Source organism: Aquila chrysaetos, chromosome 25 (genome assembly GCF_900496995.4).
Source record: "Aquila chrysaetos chrysaetos chromosome 25, bAquChr1.4, whole genome shotgun sequence".
In the NCBI taxonomy this organism is placed as follows: Eukaryota; Metazoa; Chordata; class Aves; order Accipitriformes; family Accipitridae; genus Aquila; species Aquila chrysaetos.
Window position 1 is genome coordinate 6,456,240 of NC_044028.1, and position 21,342 is coordinate 6,477,581.

The 21,342-nt window shown below is 47.8% G+C and overlaps 1 protein-coding gene across 4 annotated transcripts in view; it reads left to right on the plus strand.

Annotated features, from left to right (window-relative positions):
* The first annotated feature begins 606 nt into the window (after positions 1–606).
* INTS1 (integrator complex subunit 1) overlaps positions 607–21,342 on the plus strand; it is a 30,043-nt gene continuing 9,307 nt past the window's right edge. For 3 of the 4 annotated variants that reach the window (XR_005931401.1, XM_030001570.2, XM_041120117.1), the window contains exons 1-34: positions 607–739; positions 865–1,155; positions 1,724–1,920; positions 2,143–2,280; positions 3,031–3,190; positions 3,549–3,654; positions 3,939–4,125; positions 4,264–4,409; positions 4,716–4,857; positions 5,210–5,386; positions 5,641–5,749; positions 6,341–6,461; positions 7,133–7,210; positions 8,345–8,502; positions 9,686–9,782; positions 10,171–10,262; positions 10,594–10,654; positions 11,037–11,234; positions 11,494–11,623; positions 11,806–11,985; positions 12,076–12,225; positions 12,805–12,984; positions 13,172–13,276; positions 14,146–14,313; positions 14,671–14,782; positions 15,238–15,399; positions 16,592–16,738; positions 17,144–17,242; positions 17,623–17,747; positions 18,451–18,705; positions 19,408–19,567; positions 20,181–20,321; positions 20,733–20,913; positions 20,997–21,120. Coding sequence is in view for 3 of the 4 variants with exons in the window: in XM_030001570.2 (XP_029857430.1) it covers positions 682–739; positions 865–1,155; positions 1,724–1,920; positions 2,143–2,280; positions 3,031–3,190; positions 3,549–3,654; positions 3,939–4,125; positions 4,264–4,409; positions 4,716–4,857; positions 5,210–5,386; positions 5,641–5,749; positions 6,341–6,461; positions 7,133–7,210; positions 8,345–8,502; positions 9,686–9,782; positions 10,171–10,262; positions 10,594–10,654; positions 11,037–11,234; positions 11,494–11,623; positions 11,806–11,985; positions 12,076–12,225; positions 12,805–12,984; positions 13,172–13,276; positions 14,146–14,313; positions 14,671–14,782; positions 15,238–15,399; positions 16,592–16,738; positions 17,144–17,242; positions 17,623–17,747; positions 18,451–18,705; positions 19,408–19,567; positions 20,181–20,321; positions 20,733–20,913; positions 20,997–21,120 (4,935 nt within the window). In the remaining variant the exon portion in view is untranslated. The remainder of the gene's footprint in view (positions 740–864; positions 1,156–1,723; positions 1,921–2,142; positions 2,281–3,030; positions 3,191–3,548; positions 3,655–3,938; positions 4,126–4,263; positions 4,410–4,715; positions 4,858–5,209; positions 5,387–5,640; positions 5,750–6,340; positions 6,462–7,132; positions 7,211–8,344; positions 8,503–9,685; positions 9,783–10,170; positions 10,263–10,593; positions 10,655–11,036; positions 11,235–11,493; positions 11,624–11,805; positions 11,986–12,075; positions 12,226–12,804; positions 12,985–13,171; positions 13,277–14,145; positions 14,314–14,670; positions 14,783–15,237; positions 15,400–16,591; positions 16,739–17,143; positions 17,243–17,622; positions 17,748–18,450; positions 18,706–19,407; positions 19,568–20,180; positions 20,322–20,732; positions 20,914–20,996; positions 21,121–21,342) is intronic. The other variant, XM_030001571.2, reaches the window with a different exon arrangement.

Genomic DNA, 21,342 nt, shown 5'->3' on the forward strand with positions numbered 1-21,342 from the left:
GGTGGGCGGTGGGTGTCGAGGCGTGGGTGCCCGCCGTCCCTGCTGCAATAAAGGCACGTGGAGAGCTTGTCCTGGGAGCGTGACGTGGGGACGGGGCTGGTGGCATTTGGGGGGGGTGGGATTGAGGGGTGGCCGGTTGCTGCGGGACCCCCCAATTTCAGTCCCTGATCTCGGCCCTCCTGATTTCACGCCCCCCCCCCAATCTCAGCTGCTCAATTTCAGCCCCAACCCAAGCTCCTCTCTGATCTCAGACCCCCCCCCCCGATCCCAGTGCTACAAAACAGCCCCCCAATCTCAGCCCCTCCAGCCCCCCCCCCCCCCCCGGTCCCAGTCCCTCTCTGTCCTCAGCCTCCCCCCAAAGCCCCCCCACGACCCCGACCCTCTCCCTGACCCCAGACCCCCCCATCTCCCCCCACATCCCACCCCGGGGTGCAGGTCCCCCCCCAGCCCGCCGCCGGGGGGGGGGGAGGAGGGAGGAGGAGTCACTCCCTCCCGCGCCGCGCCCTCCCGGCCACCAGGGGGCGCTGTCCGGCGGGGCGGGGCGGGAGGTGCCGCCCCGTCGCCGCGGCCCGGCGGCGGGAGCGCGGGCCCTTCGCTTCCACCTCGGAGGCGGGGCGCGGCGGCAGGATTTCCGCTTCCGGGTGGCGGCGGCGGCGGCGGCGGCCTGCGCTCAGCGGCACCATGAACCGGCCGAAGGCGGCCGCCGTGCGGCGGCCCAGCGCCGTGCCCAAGCCCTCCGGTGAGTCCTGGCGGGTTGGCGGCCGCCTCGCCCAGGGAGGGGATCCGGGTCCGGGTCTGGGCGGGCGCGGGGGCTCCGGTCGCCGCGGGCCGGTGGTGTCACGTCTGCCCCTTGTCCCCTTGCAGCGCATCCGCCGCCGGGAGACTTCATCGCGCTGGGCTCCAAGGGGCAGAGCGGCGAGGGCAAAACCGCCGTCACCCTGCTGAAGCCGGCGGCCCCCGGGCTGCCCTCCGAGCGCAAACGGGACGCGGCCGCCTCCTTAGCGGGTCCGGCGGGGCTGACCGGCTTGACCAAGCGCCCCAAGCTCTCCTCCACGCCTCCCCTCAGCGCCCTGGGGCGCCTGGCAGAGGCGGCCGTCGCAGAGAAGCGAGCCATTTCACCCTCCATCAAGGAGCCGTCTGTCATCCCGATCGAAGGTAGGTGAGGCCTCGCTGCGCTCCTGCCAAGAAGGCGAACGAGGATGCAAGCTTCAGTTTACCGTTCTCTAGAGCTTCTGCCCAGGAGCCTTTCTTGAAGCCCACAAACTAACGCGTATGTGCTGTCCTTAAGGCCGAAGTCACGGTTTTGTCTCCAATCTTGTTGGCGTTGTGTTGTGTTCATCCTGCCTGAGAGCTGTTTAATAACAGTGTCTGAAAGGCTCCCTGAGGAAACCTCTGAGTCTGCATTGTGCTATTTTATTCATATCTTTCTTTAGCAGACTTTGGATCTGAGCACTGCTTGCTTTTCGAAGCGTCACTCCATTTTCTGGTGCTTGATACATTTGCAGAGGAGTATATTAGCGCGGACCAACCAAAAAATAAGCAAGGGGTATTGTCAGGTGTAAAACAGAACTTTTAATAGCAATTGGGTAGGGAAAAGCCATTGCAGGAGCTAAAGGGGAGCTGGTCCACACTTTGCTTTCCTGGTGACTGGCACTGCCAGCATTTTGGGGCAGGTTATTTTGCGTGAGGGTAAATGCTGATGCCCATGTGTTGATGATTGCAGTTGTCCCCACGGTGCTGCTGGATGAAATTGAGGCAGCAGAGGCAGAAGGCAACGACGACCGTATTGAGGGGGTCCTGTGTGGAGCCGTGAAGCAGCTGAAAATGAACAGAGCCAAACCTGATACCACGCTGTACCTGAGCCTCATGTACTTGGCAAAAATCAAACCAAACATATTTGCCACTGAAGGGGTTATCGAGGTGAGGGCTCTGCCTTGTTGGGACTCTTGGGCTTACTGAGGTATTGTTGCTGCCAACTTGCAAACGTAGTTGCAGTTTCTCTCAGGCCAGAGCGTGTCTTTGCAAATGCCATACCTCTGTGGCAAGCTACTGCAATTCGTATTTCTTTTTCTAAAGCTATTCTATATGGTTGCTTGCTAGATGGCTCAATTATTATTTTATTTCTTGTGGATGATATTCCAGGCACTGTGCAGCCTACTCCGAAGAGATGCCTCCATCAATTTCAAAGCCAAAGGGAATAGCCTTGTGTCTGTCTTGGCCTGCAACCTTCTCATGGCAGCTTACGAAGAGGATGAGAACTGGCCGGAGATCTTTGTCAAGGTTGTTGAACCAGGGGTGCTTCTGCTGGGCTGAGGCGGTGGTGGGCACGCTGGCTAAAACTGGCTGGGGTTGGGAAATGCGCAGATGTTGGGGTAGGATAGCAGCAGATAATTTATTCCTGCTGCAGGAGAAGGGGCTATCCAGTGGCCTGTTGCCCAGTGTGGGGAATGCAGCTGGAGGAGGCAGAAACTGGAGACTTGGGCCCATACTGTATTGATAAGGGAGAAAACCAGAGTCCTTTTTTTTTTAAAAAAAAAAACAAACCCAAAAATCTCTACTGGCTGTTGAAATGCTGTGGCCTCCTTTGCCTTTTTTTGCCTTATGCTCTGCTCTTTTCTGAGATGCCTTCAACAATCTGTATTGATATGTGTCACAGAGACTTCTCACTTTCTAGTTTGTCTGTAGGGATTAAAGCAGCCCATTAATTTAAAAAGGCTAAGCTTTTAAAGACCGGCTTCTATATTTTGGTAGTAGAAGTTGTTGTAAAATCCTTGCTAAAGCTTAATCAGCTTTGTTGCTTGAGAGGATCGGTGCCCAGTAGAGCTTGGGATGTGATGGTTTGGTTTTTTGCTCTTATGTGACTTGCCCACAGTCATCCGGTCTGTTTTTCATCCATGCAATGGTTATGCTAGTTTCCTACTTTGCAACTGTATATTGAAAATAAATAAAAACTGGAGAAGCTCACAAATACTCTTAATTACCAGAAAAAAAAAAAAAAGGCTTGAGCATGGCTTGTGTTCTCTTCTTCAGGTTTACATTGAGGACTCCCTTGGGGAGCGCATCTGGGTGGACAGCCCTCACTGCAAGACATTTGTGGATAATATCCAAACAGCTTTTAACACAAAGATGCCTCCTAAGAGCATGCTCTTGCATGGAGAAGTTGGACGTAGCGGAGGGGACCTTAGTGCTGGTAAGAAGATGAAGCGGGAATGAAGGGGTGGGGAGAGGATGGAACCCGGTGAGCTTATTGACTGGTGAGAATAGTTTGTTACTGTATGTAGTCACATAGACCAGCCTTTGAGTTCCAGGCATTGCTTTTTCTTTCTCTGGGGCTCTTTCATTTCTAGGGGATGTTTGAGGGCAGGCAGCGAAAGAGGCTTGTAGATGTGCCTGTGTGTGATACAGTGTGAGGAAGCGACTAGTTGTGGCCTCCTTCAGTGTTGCCGAAGGGGATCCTTGAAAGAAGTTGAACACATAAGAGCGTGAGTGAGTAATCTCTAGGAAGAGGAGTTGTCTCATGAAGCATGCTGTGTGCTGGTCTGTCTTAGGGAGTAGCCCACACCCTTCCATGACGGAGGAGGAAGACAGCCAGAGTGAGCTGCTGATTGCAGAGGAGAAAATGAGCCCGGAGCAGGAGGGCCAGCTCATGCCCAGGTACAGTGCCTCTTCCCCTCCCAATGTAGCCACGTGGCAGATTTGTCTGTGCTCACCCACTCCTGCAATGCTGCAGCAGGGAGCTTCCTGTCTGCACTAGCTGTCCCTTGGCACTCGCTAGAGGATGTTGAGCATCAGATAAAACTGATGCCAGGAGAAAAGAGTAGATTTTGTTTGTTTGTAATGCATACCACAAACAAGAAAGAATGCTGATCTCTGGACACGACAAAGTGTGACCACACTGGGTTCTGTGGAAGTGAATAAATGCAGTTTGTGTGGCCCAGGTATGATGACCTCGCAGAGAGTGTGGAGGAATACGTCCTAGACATGCTGCGGGACCAACTCAACCGGCGCCAGCCAATGGACAATGTCTCCAGGAACCTCCTTCGACTGCTGACGGCAACCTGTGGCTACAAAGAGGTGCGGCAGATGGCTGTGCAGAGGCTGGAGATGTGGCTGCAGAATCCAAAGGTAAGGATAGAAGCTGTTGAAGCACAACTTTTCTGGATCTGGTCTGGAATCCAGCCAGGAGGGCTGCATACTATATGCCAGCTGTGTTTCTGATCTGTGATGGCAAGTGGCTGTAGCCTTTCTGCTCTTCCTCTGCAGTTGACCAAGCCAGCTCAGGACTTGCTGATGTCAGTCTGTATGAACTGCAACACCCACAGCTCAGAGGACATGGAAGTTATCTCCAACCTGATCAAAATTCGTCTCAAGCCAAAAGTCCTTCTCAACCACTACATGCTGTGTGTCAGGTGGGTGAGTGACCAGGTCTGTGACAGGAAGAGAAAGCATTCTAGAAGATGTGCCCAGGGCCTTGACGGTTTCGGTGTCTCTGCATAGTGGTTTTAAATACCAGCTTGAACCACAGAGTGTTCTGTGTAACATTTAAATGAATTTCATTGGCCTGGAAGACTTTCAGTAATCCCTTGATATTGCTGGACGTATGTGCTGCTCCATCCTCTTCACTTTTGTGTGTTAAATACTTCAAAGAGAAATCAAAACAGTGGGTCTAGGTGCGATGGAACTTCAGCTCTGATACTTCTGGTCTTCCCTTGCAGAGAGCTGCTGAATGCGCACAGGGATAACCTGGGCACCACAATTAAGTTTGTGATTTTCAACGAACTATCAAATGCAAGAAATCCCAACAATATGCAGATCCTGTATACTGTGCTTCAGCATAGCTCAGAGCAAGCTCCGAAGGTAGGTGTAGTGTCTTGCGTGACTGACAGTGACCCCAGAACCCCACTTGAGAGATTCAGTTGAATTGAGGCTCAAATGAAATCTTTTCCTGGACAACTGTGTGATCTGTATCACACTGTTTTGAAATTCTGTTATTGCACTTGTTAGGAATAAATGTGCATGGGCATTTTCTAACTCCCGCATTCTGGGTGACCAACCTTGTGGTAATGAAGTTTCATGAGGGAAACGTTATAGCTCCCTGGGGGTCTGAAGGACAGGCATACCACCAGCATTGTTTCCTTGTGTCTTTTTATTTTGTGGATGCAGATACATTACAATGCACTGAAAGTTTTCTCCTTCTGTATGGCCTCAGTACCTAGCAATGGTGTTCCAGGATCTTTTGACTACTAAGGATGATTACCTGCGGGCTTCACGGGCTCTGCTGCGAGAGATCATCAAACAGACAAAACATGAGATCAACTTCCAGGCCTTCTGTCTGGGTCTTATGCAGGAACGGAAGGAAGCCCAGTATGCAGAAATGGAATTCAAGGTACCACTTTTTGACCCTTGTGCTGCTGGATGTACTAGTGGTGTACTGGGCTCTTCTATATCTGTTTTTCTGGTCATTCTTTCTTTTGCTCTTTTGCACCTGAGTGAGTCGGTATTTGTGTGTCTCATAGCAGCACTCCCCTATCCCATTTCCAAACATCCATGATTGTAATTTTTGATGACGAAACACTTTTCCAGAAGGCAGCTTTCGGTATTGCTGATTCAACTCACTTTTTTTGTTTGTTTTTTGTTAAGGAGCGGTTTGTCATCCACATAACTGATCTGCTAGCTGTCTCCATGATGCTTGGCATTACAGCCCAGGTGAAGGAGGCTGGAATTGCTTGGGACAAAGGAGAGAAAAAGAGTAAGCAGAACAACCTAGGTTCTCTCTGAAGATGGGCAGCTTGGTAGATATCTCCCCCTAAGGCTGGGGGAACATTGCAGCTGGGGTTAGGAGCGGGTGTAAGCCCCCATTCTGAATAAAGGCATGGGGGTGCTTGGTATCATCCCGAGACTGACAGAGTTGGGAGATGTGGCATTTGCATGGCTGGGTGATTCTTATATCTATGGAAGTGGTTGAGAGGCTGGGGAAAGGGAACTGTGTATAGAGAGGCCTCAAGCCTGGAGGGGCAGCTGTAAGGATTACCAAGTACCTAATGCTGAGAGGACAGGCCTTTGGGGTGGCACTGAAGTGACTGCCCAGATGTTGTCTTCTCACAGCGCTAATTTGTCCGTGCTACATCTCAGGGTTTTGTTGCAGCACGTGTCAGAAAGCAAAGTACATGTACTGTCAATGCTGGGATGCTCAAGGCTGTCCGATATACCTCTTCCCAGTTTACTGTTGATGATTCAGAGCCCTGGTTATTACCTGCTCTTCAAACAGCCACTATCTCTCCTGCTTGGCTCCTGGTGGGGCTCTTGATAGTGTGTAGTTTGTAACCTGACTGTTTTTCAGACCTGGAAGTGCTGCGCTCTTTCCAGAACCAAATTGCTGCTATCCAAAGAGATGCTGTCTGGTGGCTTCATACGGTTGTTCCGTCTATCAGCAAGCTGGCTCCAAAGGACTATGTGCACTGGTAAGAGAGTCGGCCTGGTAATCTGCTGTGCATAACCAGTCCCTTTCCCAACAGTGTATGACATATGAAAAACCATGCATATGCCAGGATTTGGTTAGATTTCTCTCTCCTTATCAGACAGGGAGCAGAAACTGTTTTAGCAGGGTTCAGGCTGGGACTGTCTCCCTCTCAGGAATTCCTGCAGATGCATCCTCTTACCAGAAATAGATGATAATGGAAAATATTTCTGATTTGTATTATTTGGGTCCACCCAATAGGGAGTTTCCAGTTACCTGACCAAGCATGATCCCTGTGGAGCCCTTATAGTTCTTTTGTCTGATGTCCTCTTTCAGGCTGTACGGTTGAGGGCTCCATAGATGGTGCTGTCTTCTCTGCCTGCCCCTGGAGGACAGGTTGTATCCTGGGGTCTGGTACAAGGCATTACTGAGGCAGGTCAAGCCAGAATTAATAGTAAGCGAGATATATTACTGAAAGTATAAAAGCCCAATGCCCATACTGTATAGTCCTCTATGTTACAATTCATGTTGTTACTTTTGCTAGACTAGCTTATCTGAGGAGGCTCCTTCATGAGTAGGATGGCAAGCATTAGCAGGAGGCTGGGGAGACTGGACTGTTGAATGTGTTCTTGAGCTTCACCCGGGTGGTATTTACTGTTGTCTTCATCTCTACAGCCTCCACAAGGTGCTCTTCACAGAACAGCCAGAAACCTACTACAAATGGGACAACTGGCCCCCTGAGAGTGACCGCAAGTGAGTGCATGCCCCACCCGTAGCTGGGTACAGGCGTGGAGCTGCTGTAGCTGGAGGCAGAGGAATAGGATGTTTTCTGGTGTTCCTTATATAGCTCTGTGTTGGAAAGGCTTGGAACTGTGCTTAGATTTTGTTAATCTGTTACATTGCCTTAAAATTGAGGGATGTTGCACCATTCTCCATCTGTTCCTCTTCCTCCTTCACTCCTGTTCCCTGTGCCAAGCAGTTCTGTATCTTGATGCTGTAACTATAAGAACGGCAGCCCTGCACTGTATGGTTTACTGAGGTAACATTAGGCAGCTCAGACTCAATGTCATGGTTTAACCCCAGCCAGCAACAAAGTACCACACAGCCGCTCGCTCACTGCCCCCCAGTGGGATGGGGGAGAGAATCAGAAGGGTAAAAGTGAGAAAACTTGTCGGTTGAGATCAAGAGAGTTTAATAGGTAAAGCAAAAGCCACACACACAAGCAAAGCAAAGCAAGGAATTCATTCACTACTTCCCATCAGCAGGCAGGTGTTCAGCCATCTCCAAGAAAGCAGGGCTCAATCATGCATAACAGTTACTTGGGAAGACAAACGCTGTAACTCCAAATGTCCCCCCCCTCCCCCTTCCTCCTTCTTCCCCCAGCTTTATATGCTGAGTGTGATGTCATATGGTCTGGAATGTCCCTTTGGTCAGTTGGGGTCAGCTGTCCCAGCTGTGTCCCCTCCCAAATTCTTGTGTACCCCCAGCCCACTCACTAGTGGGGTGGTGTGAGAAGCAGAAAAGGCCTTGACTCTGTGTGAGCACTGCTCAGCAATAATGAAAACATCTCTGTATTATCAATACTGTTTCCAGCACAAATCCAAAACATAGCCCCATACCAGCTACTATGGAGAAAATTAACTCTACGCCAGCCAAAACCAGCACACTCAAGCAGGCTGAAGTATAGAGGTACAAGGCAATGCGAGCAATATTCCCATAAAACAATTTGTTTCAGGTAGTTGCATTTGGAGCTGGAGACCAGGCAAAGGGTTGTAAACTAAGTTGTGATTTGTCTTCTGCTCAGATAAGTTCTAGGGTCTGTGGAGGGTTTCAGGAACCCTCATGTTGCTGTCAAAAAAAGCATGATTGATGTCTCGTCTCGCGTAGCTTCTTCCTTCGCCTCTGCTCTGAGGTGCCCATCCTTGAAGACACACTGATGCGGATCCTTGTGATCGGTTTGTCACGGGACCTTCCTCTTGGCCCTGCGGATGCCATGGAGCTTGCTGACCACTTGGTGAAGCGGGCTGCGGCTGTGCAAGCAGATGGTAAGACAGCACAAAGCTCCAGCCAGCAAGCAGTTCCTTCTGTCTGCGTGTCCTCTTATTGCCACCTAGGGCTGGCGTGGCTCCTACTATGTACCAAAGAGCCTTTGCACCGCTTAAAGCATGTTTTAGTCATGATGGCTAAGCATTTGGCTCAAAGCCAGACAGATACTGCTGTTGCTGTGTCACTAGAGAAGCTTCTTATTTTCTCCTACTGTTTCTCCCTGTTACTAATTTTCTGTCATGGAGTGTTTGGGAAATTAGTGGTTGTGTTGAGGATGAAGGACTGTGAATAACCACCCAAAGTTTTGAGTTAGCATTTTTAAATTGAATTTAGTCCTTTATACATAGTGTAAAATGAATAGAAATTTTTAGGCCATGCAGAAACAAAAGGGTTGGAAGTTAAAGTAATTAATCCATGTATTGTATGCTCCTCCCAATTCCTTTTTTCAAACACTGTTACAGAATAGCAGTTACTAAAGCAGCTTTAACTCTTACCCCTTTTATGAATTCATTCAGCATTTGTCCGAATTCCTGCATTCTTAGAGAGTATGTCCATTCAGTTGAGCTATATATGTTTGTGTCAAAGTTGAGGGAGTTGTCAGAGTTTGATTCTAAAGCATCTTAATGTGCTCTTAGTGCTGACTGGTTAATAGAAAAGTCTAATCCAGATCTGATCAGTGCAAGTGGAATGAGCTAGACTTTGCTGTTGAATATCCTGTGAAAATGTGCCCAGCCTCTCAGTATAGCACTTTAAATGCTGTGCCATTTCAAATGCTGGAAGACTCAGAGTTAGAGTGAGTCTGAAAACTTGCAACAAAGTTGAAATGCATTTTTAGTTCCTTTGAGCCCCAGAACTTCTGAGCAGATTCACTGCTTACCTGAAGGAGCGTATCTGAGATCTGGGCAAGATACAGGTATCATATTGGATGCATTTGGGAAAAAAAAACTGCCCTTAAGAATTTAAACCAAATTGCACCTGAAAAGCTCGATATCCTTATATATTGACTTGTAGCTTTTTTTAAGTGTTGTTGGGTTTTTGTTCCTGTAATATCATGAGAACAAGCCCACAATAACATAGTTGCTTGAAGTAAAATTTTTCTTATACTGTGATGCTTTTCTTGAAGGACTTTCAGCCAGGTAGACAGGTCAATAACTTGCTTAGTCTTTTCTTCTCCTCCTCCAGATGTCGAGGTCCTGAGGGTAGAAAGAATCCAACTGATCGATGCCGTCTTAAATCTGTGCACTTATCACCATCCAGAGAATATCCAGCTACCCCCAGGGTAAGGCTTATCACCTAGACAATCTTGTTGTGATCTAGTTCATTTTCACCTTGTGACTAACAATCCTAGCTCACAGATTTTAAGATGCTTTTCCCTATTAGTTTGTAATAACAAAATCATGAGGAAACCTTTTCAATGTCATGTTCAGGTGGGAATTTCTCTAGAGCAATTAAGACCTGAGTCACGTCCTCTGCAAGCACTCTCACCTTTCTGCTCTAGAAATTTTCAGCTGAACCCTGCTGTCCCTCCTGAGAGAGTATTCTTTTTTTTATGAACCACTGAACTGATGTGGCTGAATCTAACCAGTGCATGATTAAGGAGAAAAGCAGTCTTCAGATGGGCTTAAGTAACCAAATCTGACCACTTGTATCTGTTGATGCCTTTGCAGGTACCAGCCTCCCAATCTAGCTATTTCTACTCTCTACTGGAAAGCCTGGCCTCTCCTGCTTGTAGTGGCTGCATTCAATCCTGAAAACATTGGTGAGTGTGGACATTTCTCAGGATACTAGTTCTGCTGCAAAAATTGGCCAAGGTGCTTTCTGCTAAGTCTGGTTGCCTGTGTTCAAGGCATGTGCTGGGTTGGTGAGATAATCACACTTAACTAACTGCGTATTCCCTGTGTGTGCAAAACTATGCAGTGCATGGGTTTGGACCGGCAAGTGGCTGGAATGGCGTTCTCTGTGCTCTGAGTGTGTTGAGCCGTTCCAAAGTGAGTTTGTTGTGTGTCTCCCCACCTTGGAGTGTGTTAGAATATATATATAAAGACCTTCACTTTTTTTCCTGTATTCCTGATTGCCCTTCTCTGCTGCAGGTCTGGCTGCATGGGAGGAGTACCCCTCTCTAAAGATGCTCATGGAGATGGTCATGACCAAGTTAGTATGCTTAAATCCCTACATAAATCAAATAGACCACCAAAACCACATATTTCTGAATGAAGTTTGTGCCAGCCGGCTCCTTCCTTTCCAGTGGGACTGGTGTAAAATAAGCTGGCTGGCAGTAATGCTGCAGTTTGAGTGGGAAAGGTGCCTTCCCCAACAGAAATATTATAAGCAGGGGAGTAAAGCTGAGAAAAAGGGAGGGATGACTGTGATGTGCCTTGCTGAAAAGGTCTTGGTCTCCCTGGCCCTGTTGGGGAGCTGCCTTGTTTTTAATATGTTGCCTAATGGAGCCGAGGTCCTGGGGACTTTCTGACTGTGGTTTGTGAGTTTTGAATAGGCCAAGATAACCATTTTCTTTTTTAACTTATTTTCTCAGTAATTATTCCTATCCTCAATGTACCTTGACGGATGAGGAGACGCGCACAGAGATGATTAATCGTGAACTTCAGATCTCCCAGAGAGAAAAACAGGAGATTCTTGCATTTGAGGGTCATCTGGCTGCTGCATCCACAAAACAAACGATTACAGAGAGCAGCAGCCTCTTGCTGTCCCAGCTGACAAGTCTGGACCCTCAGTAAGTAGCCTTCTGCAGTCTGGCACTATCGTGAAATCCCAGTTAATGCTAGTCAGGAAACCCTACTGCTCATAAGGTGGTTGATGTGGGCAAGAAGAGCCCTGAGATTTGGTAGCCCATGGGATATGTGTCACATTTGGTCTTTGTCCTTCTGTTGCCACCTGCATGTGGCCCTCATGCACTACTGAACTGACTGATCCTTGCCAACACCAGAGTGAAAGTATGTCTGGCTGTGGATAACTTCTTGTTTCTCACGCAGGGGCCCCCCACGCAGACCTCCACCACATGTCCTGGAGCAGGTGAAAAGCCTGAACCAGTCACTTCGCTTGGGCCACCTCCTGTGTCGCAGTCGTCATCCTGACTTTCTTCTCAACATCATTCAAAGACAGGTGGGCTCCCTTGATGGCTTAGCTATGTTGGGATCTGATCCCTTGTCTCTGAAACTTGAGTGAGGGGCAAAAGGAAGCTAAGTAAGATGCAGGGGAAGGTGGTATACTGCTCAGGAATTAAATGATCAGTGTGCCGCATCTGTGTTCTGCTGATATTGCATTGCTACTCTGCTGCTTCCTAGGCCTCATCACAGTCAATGCCATGGCTGGCAGATCTGGTTCAGTCCAGCGAGGGCTCCTTGGATGTCCTACCTGTGCAGTGCCTTTGTGAGTTCCTGCTTCATGATGCTGCTGATGAGTCGACCTCAGGTGAAGAAGAAGAGGAGGGCGAGAGTAAGGAGCAGCGTGCCAAGAAACGCCAGGTGAATAGTCTCTGGGGATCGCTTCTGTTACCTACTTTCTGTGCATCCCAGATTTGATTTCACTGGAAAGGCCAACTTCTTGCTCCACAGAGACAACAGAAACAAAGGCAGTTGCTTGGACGGTTGCAAGACTTGCTGTTGGGTCCCAAAGCAGATGAGCAGACAACCTGCGAGGTGCTTGACTATTTCCTACGACGCCTGAGTTCCTCCCAGGTGGCCTCACGGGTCCTGGCCATGAAGGTGAGCAAAATGAAAATCTTCTTGACTAGGGTTTGTCAGAAGCTGAGGGCAGAGTCCTTGATTCTCATGAGTCCAGAGCGAGTGCAGTGAAATTGTTTCATGTCATCCTTCTTCAGTAACTTGTCTCAATCTTCAAACCCCATCAAATACACTTCTACTCCCTGCTGCTCAGAAGCCGCCTTTGTTCAACAGCCAAGTAGTGCTTTTCTTAAGATAGAGCTGGATTTTGCTATGTTTCCTGTGAAGTTCAGGTGTAGACTCAGCAGATTATGTGCTACATGGAGTAATTGGCAGCAGCTGTTGTCTGTGGGGAATGTAAATGAGTGAGTGCCTGGTGCTCTAGATCATAGTCAAGGCAAGCAGAATTGCAGAGAGCTCAAAGCTTATGCTTAGAGAAGACTGAAATTTCAAGCAGGATAGCTGTCAAGCAAACACATTATGAGATATGAAACCTGTTGTGTGCTGCATTTGAATCATTCCATGATGTTTGAAGCTTGTTTCTATTATATTCACTAGTATGAAACTAGTGGTCCAGCTGTGGGTTCAAATGCAACAGCTGTGTCCGTGTGACTTCTGCAGGGCCTGTCTCTGGTGCTGTCAGAAGGAGGACTGCGTGATGGAGAGGAGAAAGATCACCCCATGGAAGAAGACTCTGGCGATTCTGAACTGCTGCAGGGATATCAGTGGCTGCTGAGAGACCTCCCGAGGCTGCCCCTGTTTGACAGTGTTAGAGCAACAACAGCTCTTGCCTTGCAACAGGTAGGTGTTAGTAGCTGGAAGGGGTAAGTGACCAGCTTATTCTTTGTCCTACTCATGCTAAAACAAATCTAAGCAAACTGCATGTGGGTGTGATATCAACACGTTTATATGCTTGCAGAAGAACTTCTCATGCTGATGCTTGTTTTCATTAAATCCTGATTTCTAATGAGAGGAATTCTTATTCTAGGCCATCCACATGGAGACAGATCCACAGACCATCAGTGCTTACCTGGTGTACCTCTCCCAGCATGCCCCAGTGGAGGAGCAGGGACAGCACAATGATCTTGCTCTGGTGAGAAGCCAGGTTGCTAGGACAGAGGGATTGCATGGGGGAGACTTGGCATGTCTCAGGACAGTGGTAGGCATGTGACTTGCTGTACCAGTAGGATGAGGTTTTGGGGAGCATGTGAATCTGATAACTGCGTGTTTGTGTTTCTGTGTATGTGTTGGAAGGCAACCTGCATCTTTGGTTTCATATCGTGAAATGATATCAGAGCAATAACCTCCAGTCCAGCAGCCCATCTCAGATGGTATGGGGAATGCAAGAGTGGATAGTGGTTTGAAAGAAATCCCACCACACGGCAGTGTTTCACAAGTAAGCAGGTGCTAAACCTGCCATCACATGTATCTGGGGAGAGAATGGGAAGTCAGGAACCTTAGTGGTGGGATGTGCACTCTCCTGTAACCAACATTAGATTTCTGATTTTTTTTATTTTTTAAAAAGGTTTGGGTAATTTTTTTTAAACAATGATTTATTTCATTTTTCTGTCTCTGGGTGCTTTTTTTCATTGCTTTTAAGGCTCATGTGCTCCTTCTGCCTCCATAGATCTATTTAGATATGTGGAGAAGGTTAAATTATAGGAGTCAGCAGATCTGTTTCTTGAGAGAAATGCAGATTTTTACTAGGTAAATGCTCACTTTGTAATGGGATGCATCAGAATGCAGCTGTGCTACAACTGGGAACACTGTAAGGTATCACAAGATGCATGCAAAGCACTGGCATTTTCCCTGTTGTGACAGTTCTACTCCTGACTCTACATCTTGATCTCCAGAGTGATGTTAACTGGGCTGATGATGGAAACTAGAGAATGTGACACAATGAAACAGGAGGACCTGGCTGTGTTGTTCAGTAGAGACTTCACGGATCTTTTTCCCTTGCAGGATGTAGCCCGACTCATAGTGGAGCGCTCTACCATCATGTCTCACCTCTTCTCGAAGCTCTCGTACTGTGCTGAATCAGATGCAGTGCTTGTTGCACTTCTCTCCATCTTTTCTCGCTACATCAAACGCATGCGGCAGAGTAAGGAGGGCGAGGAGGTGTACAGCTGGGTGAGTGCCTCCCTGCATTTCTTAAGCAGCTAAAAGAAGCTGGACAAGTTAGCAAAAGAGAAGCCCTTTGTGGATTACTAAGTATGTATAAATCATGTCTGATTCAAGAATTCCCTGATCTGAAAATAACTGGATGTTGGCATAATATCAGAGCCAAGTGTATGTGTACATAAAATGCTTTTTTAACTTTTCCTTGAGTATCTTTTGTGGCCAGTGTTGGAGATATTGAGCTAGGTGGAACTTTGATCTGACTAAATTGTCCATTCTCATGTTCTCCTTTCACCTGTATCTCACAGATCTCATTCTCCTTTCTCTCCCCACCTTTGTTAATCCTGTTTTTTTTCTGCCTTTTTCCAGTCAGAGTCCCAGGATCAGGTGTTCCTTCGTTGGACTAGTGGGGAAACAGCCACTATGCACATCCTTGTGGTTCATGCCATGGTTATTCTCCTGACACTAGGGCCACCTCAAGGTTAGTGAAGTGTGCTCAGATTTATTCAAGGGGTCATGGACAATACAGAGAGCCTTTCCTCTATCTGCCATCTCCTAAGAGGTCAGGCTGGTGTTAATCATTCTACTCACAGGCTTGTACCTTGCAGTACTTGTTTGTAGCTGTAAGATCTGTCAGAATATTGTTGCACAGAGTGAAGGATTTGCAGGCTTATATTTTTGCCTTTTGCAGATGGCAGGAAATATTAAAATGATGGTGTGTCCCTCCCTGCTAAACAAGAAGGACTCAGACTTACTGTAGTGTGAGAACTGGGCATTCAGATATGTAGTTCACATTTTCACTTGATATTGTTTATTCCCAAGTTTTGTCTGACCGTCGAACAATAAAGTGTTCTGGTGTATTGATTTGTATAGAGAAGGGCAGGGTGTTCTAGGTGCTTATGGACATGGGAGATAAATTTTGTATCCACTCTTAAGCAGGGGATGGTGATTTTTATACCTTACTGGATATATGGTTCCCGGAGAAAAAGCCCCTTCCTACTGCTTTTCTGGTTGACACCTCAGAGGAGGCTCTGCTGCTCCCCGACTGGCTAAAGCTGCGTATGATCCGCTCTGAGGTCCCACGTCTTGTGGATGCAGGTGAGCCTGTGGGATGTTTGTTGGTGTTTCAGACCCTCCTGAAAGGAAAGGGAGAGGCTTCCCTGCTCAAGTCCTCTGTGTGCCCAGCCATCCTACTTGGATGTCTTTGGGTGGGGCCATCAGTCAAGGCAGATGCTGCAGATGAGCAGGCAGCTTGGATTTAGAAAGCAGTGTGTCTCTGGATTTTGTGACAGTCACAATCTAAACATACAATAGATTCTTTGCTATGTCCCGTAGGGCTGTCAAACAGATGTACAGAATATGAGCTGGTTCTGGGCAGGGAATGTTGTGGGATGCCCCGGGGTGATTCCCTACTCAGCCATGATGTGTAGTTCATGTACCAAGGGTTTGAGAAGGGATACAACCTTGCTAACCATCAGACCCCACAGGTTAATCCCCACAGCATTAAGAGCAGAACTCAGTGAAAGCTGAGACTGAAGAGGAGGTCGGGGCCTTTGGTAGGGCTCCTTACTGCAGTATGGAAGGCAGTTCCTCCCACTCTGATCCAAGTGCTGAATCTTGCTAGCTTTTATATGCAGTCACTGCGAATTTTAAAATAGGGGAGTGAGTCTGTATGGATATTGCGTTTTCTGTGTATTTTAAACAAAATGGGAGACTCTGAATTGGAATCCCATCTTTGTTACAACAATTCAGATTGAACTAAGCTATGCAGTCACCAGACAACAGGCACAGCACTGGTTCCATAGGGCATGCATGCTGTGCTTGCAATGTGGAAAGCAGTGTCTGAAGGATGAAAGCTATACCTGTAGTTACTTTTGTCCTTGCACGGCTCATCAGTGCTCTTTTTCTTCTTGGTATTCAAAGCTTTCGTCCCTTTCTTGCTAATTAAATGACAGCTCTCTATAGCCAGTGATTGAATTATTCAATAATTCCTGCCTGCAGCCATCAACAGGTAGGGTGGAAGTTATTTTTTAATACGAATTATTGGGTTCCTGAGGTTTTGATCAAATTAAACAGAAGATCAAATTAGCCAGTGAGTGAATTAACTGGAAGATGCAATAAGAAGGCAATGATGTGCAGAGGAAAGAAAATATAGTAGGCAGCTGTCAGGCTTCTGGCTTCAGGCTCTCTGCAGCCCTGTCATTAATGTGTCACTGTTGGTCCAGCCGAAAACACAAAGATCAAGTAATAAAGATGACCCTCTGTGGGCAACGATGTTTGTATATTTCAGCCCTGCAGGACTTGGAGCCGCAGCAGCTGCTTCTCTTTGTTCAGTCCTTTGGAATCCCAGTTTCCAGCATGAGCAAACTTCTGCAGTATCTGGATCAGGCAGTATCACATGACCCGCAGACGCTGGAGCAGAACATCATGGACAAGAGTAAGAGTTTCATATGAGGCTGACTAGGCATTTGACTTTCTTGAACACTTTTCACAAGTATCTCCTGTGACTTGGACAAATCCAAACTAGTTTAGCAAACTCTGTGCACAGGCTGCTTTGGCAGCCTGTTGTCACTGTAGACTCCTCCCTAGAGCTTGTCTGGGTGGCCCTTGGCTGTATTTCCTGAAATAGAGCAGGATTTTGTGGATTGGATTGTGCAGAGTCTAAAAAGTAATTTGGAGGCTACCTTGTAAAAGAAACAAGGCTTAAGAGCATCGTGTTTACAAAGTCCATAGGAACATCAAATTCTCTTCACCGTGGGAGCTGTACAAACAGCAATCAATTCTGTCGTGCTTTACTAAAGAGGGCGAGATGATGAAATGTTCATATTTTTTTGTTTTTCAGACTACATGGCTCACCTTGTGGAGGTTCAGCATGAGAGAGGAGCGACAGGAGGCCAGACTTTCCACTCCCTGCTCACTGCCTCTTTACCAGCCCGCCGAGGTACTGCCTGGGATAGCCTAAACTTCCGAATACCAGTCATATTCCAAACTTTTTCCCTCCATTGCTGTTGAGAGGGGACAGCAAGAGCTGTCTTCAAAAGGGTTGTGTTGCAGTATATCAGCAAGCTACAGTTAGACACCAGTCCTTGCTAGAGTTTTCCACTCCTGGCAAAGGGAGACATTCCAATATTTTTAGAGTTTACTCCAGTGAGTTGTTGAGTGATATGGAAAAATAGGTTTTGCTTGGCCTTGAGAGAAAAGCTGCTGAATTCCTCAGTAGTTAGAGACTGTAAAGCTGAAGGTGATTCAGTGTTGGCGCTCCAGATGCTAGCTAGCTACCATAATGGCATTTTTCTCTCTTTTCTTTTATTCCTCTTGCAGACAGCGCTGAGACTGCAAGGTCAAAATCTAGTCCTGAGAACTCTCAAGGCCAGAGCCGAATCCGGGCCTTAAGCCAGGTCCGGGTTCTGGGCCCAGAAGATGATCTGGCAGGCATCTTTCTGCAGGTACTGGTATAATCTCCAGCTGATCAGCTACTTCCCTGCAGCAGCTTTACAGAATCCGTTTCTCTTATACTTGCATCTTCTGACCCCTTCCTCCTGCAGTGTTTGCAGGCAATAACTGTGAAAGCCCTGCATGCAATGAGGCTGTGCCATTACACCCTGGTGGAATTGATACTGGAAGGATTTTTTTCTTGTAGTTTGAACATGATGTGGCTTTTGATCATGCGTAATACTGTCAGTGCCTACTAGCATGTTACCGTCCCTGTACCTTGTTTGTTCTGTGTATAGTGCTTTTCCTCTCAGCAGTGGATGGAGGATTTGTGAAATGCTTGCAGGGCCTTGGCAGAAAAGCTGTGTGCAAATAGCATTTGTACTCTGGCTTGTCTGCTTGCAGAGCCTCCCTCTCTCCATTGACTTCAGAAGGAGCCTACAGGGAATTAACTGGCCAAGTTGGTTGCCTGTATTTGGGTAGTATAGTGATTCCCCCACAGTATCGGTGTTGATAGTCATGTTGGGGTTGCATAGATGCTGTGTATGTTCCTGTACCAGGCGCTAACATACTGAAAAAGCTGTATCAGAAGGTTCCAGTTAGCCCACAGTCGGTATAATTGTACAAGGTAAATCAGTCCTCTGCCTGAGGATGCTTATGGTATAGCAAGTCCTTTCATTTTCTCTCATAAACTTACTCCCTTCTGTATCCTACCAGCTTTTCCCACTAAATCCAGACCCACGATGGCAGAATTCAAACCTGCGCCCGCTTGCCCTGGCATTACAGCAGGCCCTGGGGCAGGAACTGGCTCGCATCCGCCAAGGGAACACACAGGTGACTGGGATCACAGCACGACTTCTCCAGGCAGTAGCTGCACTGATGAACTCGCCGCACAGCGGTGCGTTGGTGATGGCAATGCATCGTAACCACTTCATCTCCTGCCCACTGATGCGCCAGTTGTACCAGTATCAGGTGAGTGGTGTAAGATGAGAATCTTTGTAGCATTTAACAAAGAGGGGTGAGGGGGAAACAGGAAGTCTGCAGTGCATCTGCTCTGCTCTGTGCAGACCCTCTACCTGTGTAATGCTGGAAATGGAGCCTGGGGAGCATGACACAGAGGGACTCACGTTGCCTGGACATAAGCATCTGGATGCAGGCTGGCCACATTAGCGTAGCACTGCTGAGAATTGGGGCTTACGTGCAGGGTTAGGTGTACCTTACCTAGTCTGGTAACTGTGCAGCACTGTGGATTTGCAGCTTTGGGTCTCTGTTGGTTTTGGGATCTCTAGTCTGTGCTGGTTTGTAGCATGGACATGTCTTGCAAGCCAGGGCATTTGCAGACAACTTGAGGGGTGAAGCCTGTAATTCCTTAAAGAAATCATGAGAGCAGACTGAGATTTATCCAATGAAATATCTCATTCCTTTCATGATGATGAAAGAAGGCACAAAGTTACCCTTAGTTATGCTAGGAGAGGTATTGTGTGCGCAACTGAGTCTTCTGCCTTGCATTTGTACCCTAGAAGCCACTGCCTTCATTTGAGTGAGCTATGGTCCATCAGAGTAGGTGTGTTCTATGTATCGTTGGCAGTATGTGCCATTATCTGCACCTTTCCTGCTATCTTTGTTGTATTCTTGAAGTATGTATAAGCAAGTCTCTCTTGCTGCACTCCCCAGCGCTGCATGCCACAAGATACTGCCTTCTCCTCGCTCTTCTTCAAAGTCCTCATGCAGATGCTGCAGTGGTTGGAGAACCCTGCGGTGGAAGATGGTCCTCTGCGTGCTCAGCTGAAGGCCTTTGCTGTGCAGTACTCCTCAAGGCACAGGATCAGTGATGGTACGGGCATTGTGCAGCTTATGTGACTCAGAGTGCACGAAGTGGGACAAGAAAGGGACAGAAACAAAATTGCACCCAGAGCAGAAAGTGCGGTGGGTTGCATTTTAGAGAGGTATGCTTAGGAGTAGCGAAGAGAGGTTTTTATAAACTCTCTGAGGATGCAAACAAGTGACTTAGCTCTGAAGGTTTGCAGTACATACCTGGTAGCATCTCACCAAGCACAGCACATCTTTCAGGGAAAACTTCCAATTGCTCAGGCCAGGAATTCTGTGCTAGCTGTAGTCCTGAAAGGTGAGCGTGCAAGAATACCTCTGGAACAAGGTCACTTGTAGAGTTGTTTATCATCTGCCATCTGTTGGGAGGAAGAGTCTATAACCAAGAGCTTAGGCATGGAAATGGGTTTGTGGTTATATAGTTTTCTCTTAGCCACATGTCCCTGTAACATGGAGAAGAGCTGTCAAGGGTTTTGGTGGGAATAAAATGGCAGTAGAGTGTAGTGTGTTTGTATGTTTGAGTAATTGTGCCCTGGAGCTACATGGGGCATCTGTAGAAGGGAAGCCTGATGTGGGGGCTGGCTTGGCCCTGTGATGCCAATGCTGTGATTTCTTTGCAGTTCGAGGTGGCTTCTTGCACCTCACAGAAGCTCTGACTTTCCGTCATGACCCTGACTTGATCAGCTCCACGGTACGTGCCATCATTGCAACCCTGAAATCAGGAGAGAAGTGTAATGTGGAGCCGGATCTCATCAGCAAAGGTATGGCTGTCCTTCTGCTCTCCTTCCCTGTTGCAGCAGCAGGTTGAACTTCCAGCCCAGCAAGGGAGTGCCTACTGTGCAGGCTGTGGGAAGCTGCCTTCTGCCTGGATCAGAAAATGTGAATTGATCTAAACTTGGTCCTATCTTGTATCACCTCTTTCCCCTGCACTGGTATGTGGGTTTATAAACTGATCTGGGGCTGGGATTAAGTCTCTTGGCAAACTGCTGGTTTCCACTTACAGAATGAGAAATAGAAGCCTGCTATTCCAGATAAAAATGGCTTCCCTGTTCCTTACTGAACCAGGCTTTCAGGAATGCTGGACTGATTGCCTTCATGATAGACTCTTACAAGGTTCCATAGCTCTCACCACATCCTGAATTTAATGAGTGACATCTTTCTCCCTCTGCTAGTCCTTCAGGGTCTGATTGAAACTCACTCTCCGTACTTGGAGGAACTCCTGACAGTCCTCTTCTCGGCTACTGTTGAGACCACTGCCAGGTTTCCTGCCATGAAACCAATTGCTGTGGTGAGCTCCTTGTTGCTCCAAGACAAAGAAGAAACTCCAGTGAAGAAGGAGCTGGACAGTTGCAGGTGAGCCTAGGCAATGGTGGGAATTCACTGGTAGGTCGGGGTTCACGACATCACCACTGATGCTGGCTTTGTTTTCTCCTCAGTACTGAAGCAGCTTGGCTAGGGCCCTCCTCTGGCCTTCTTAATGACTGGCTGGAGATGTTGGACCCAGAGGTGATCAGCAGCTGCCCTGAGCTTCAGCAGAAGCTACTGTTCTCCTGGAACAAAGTAAGAGTTGTTGGGTAGAGGGACTACTGTGCTGAAACCACCTTTCTGGGGTAGTGACCTGCACCTGGAAACAGGGAAGGGGTAGTTCTGTGTTTTGCCACATGTTGCTATACCAGTTCCAGAGCAGTACAGGCTGACTAGGAGGGGAATTCTGGTGCATCCTTCTCAGTGCAAGGCTTATGTTTCATCTTATCTTTATATTTCCTCAGCTGTGCTCTTTTC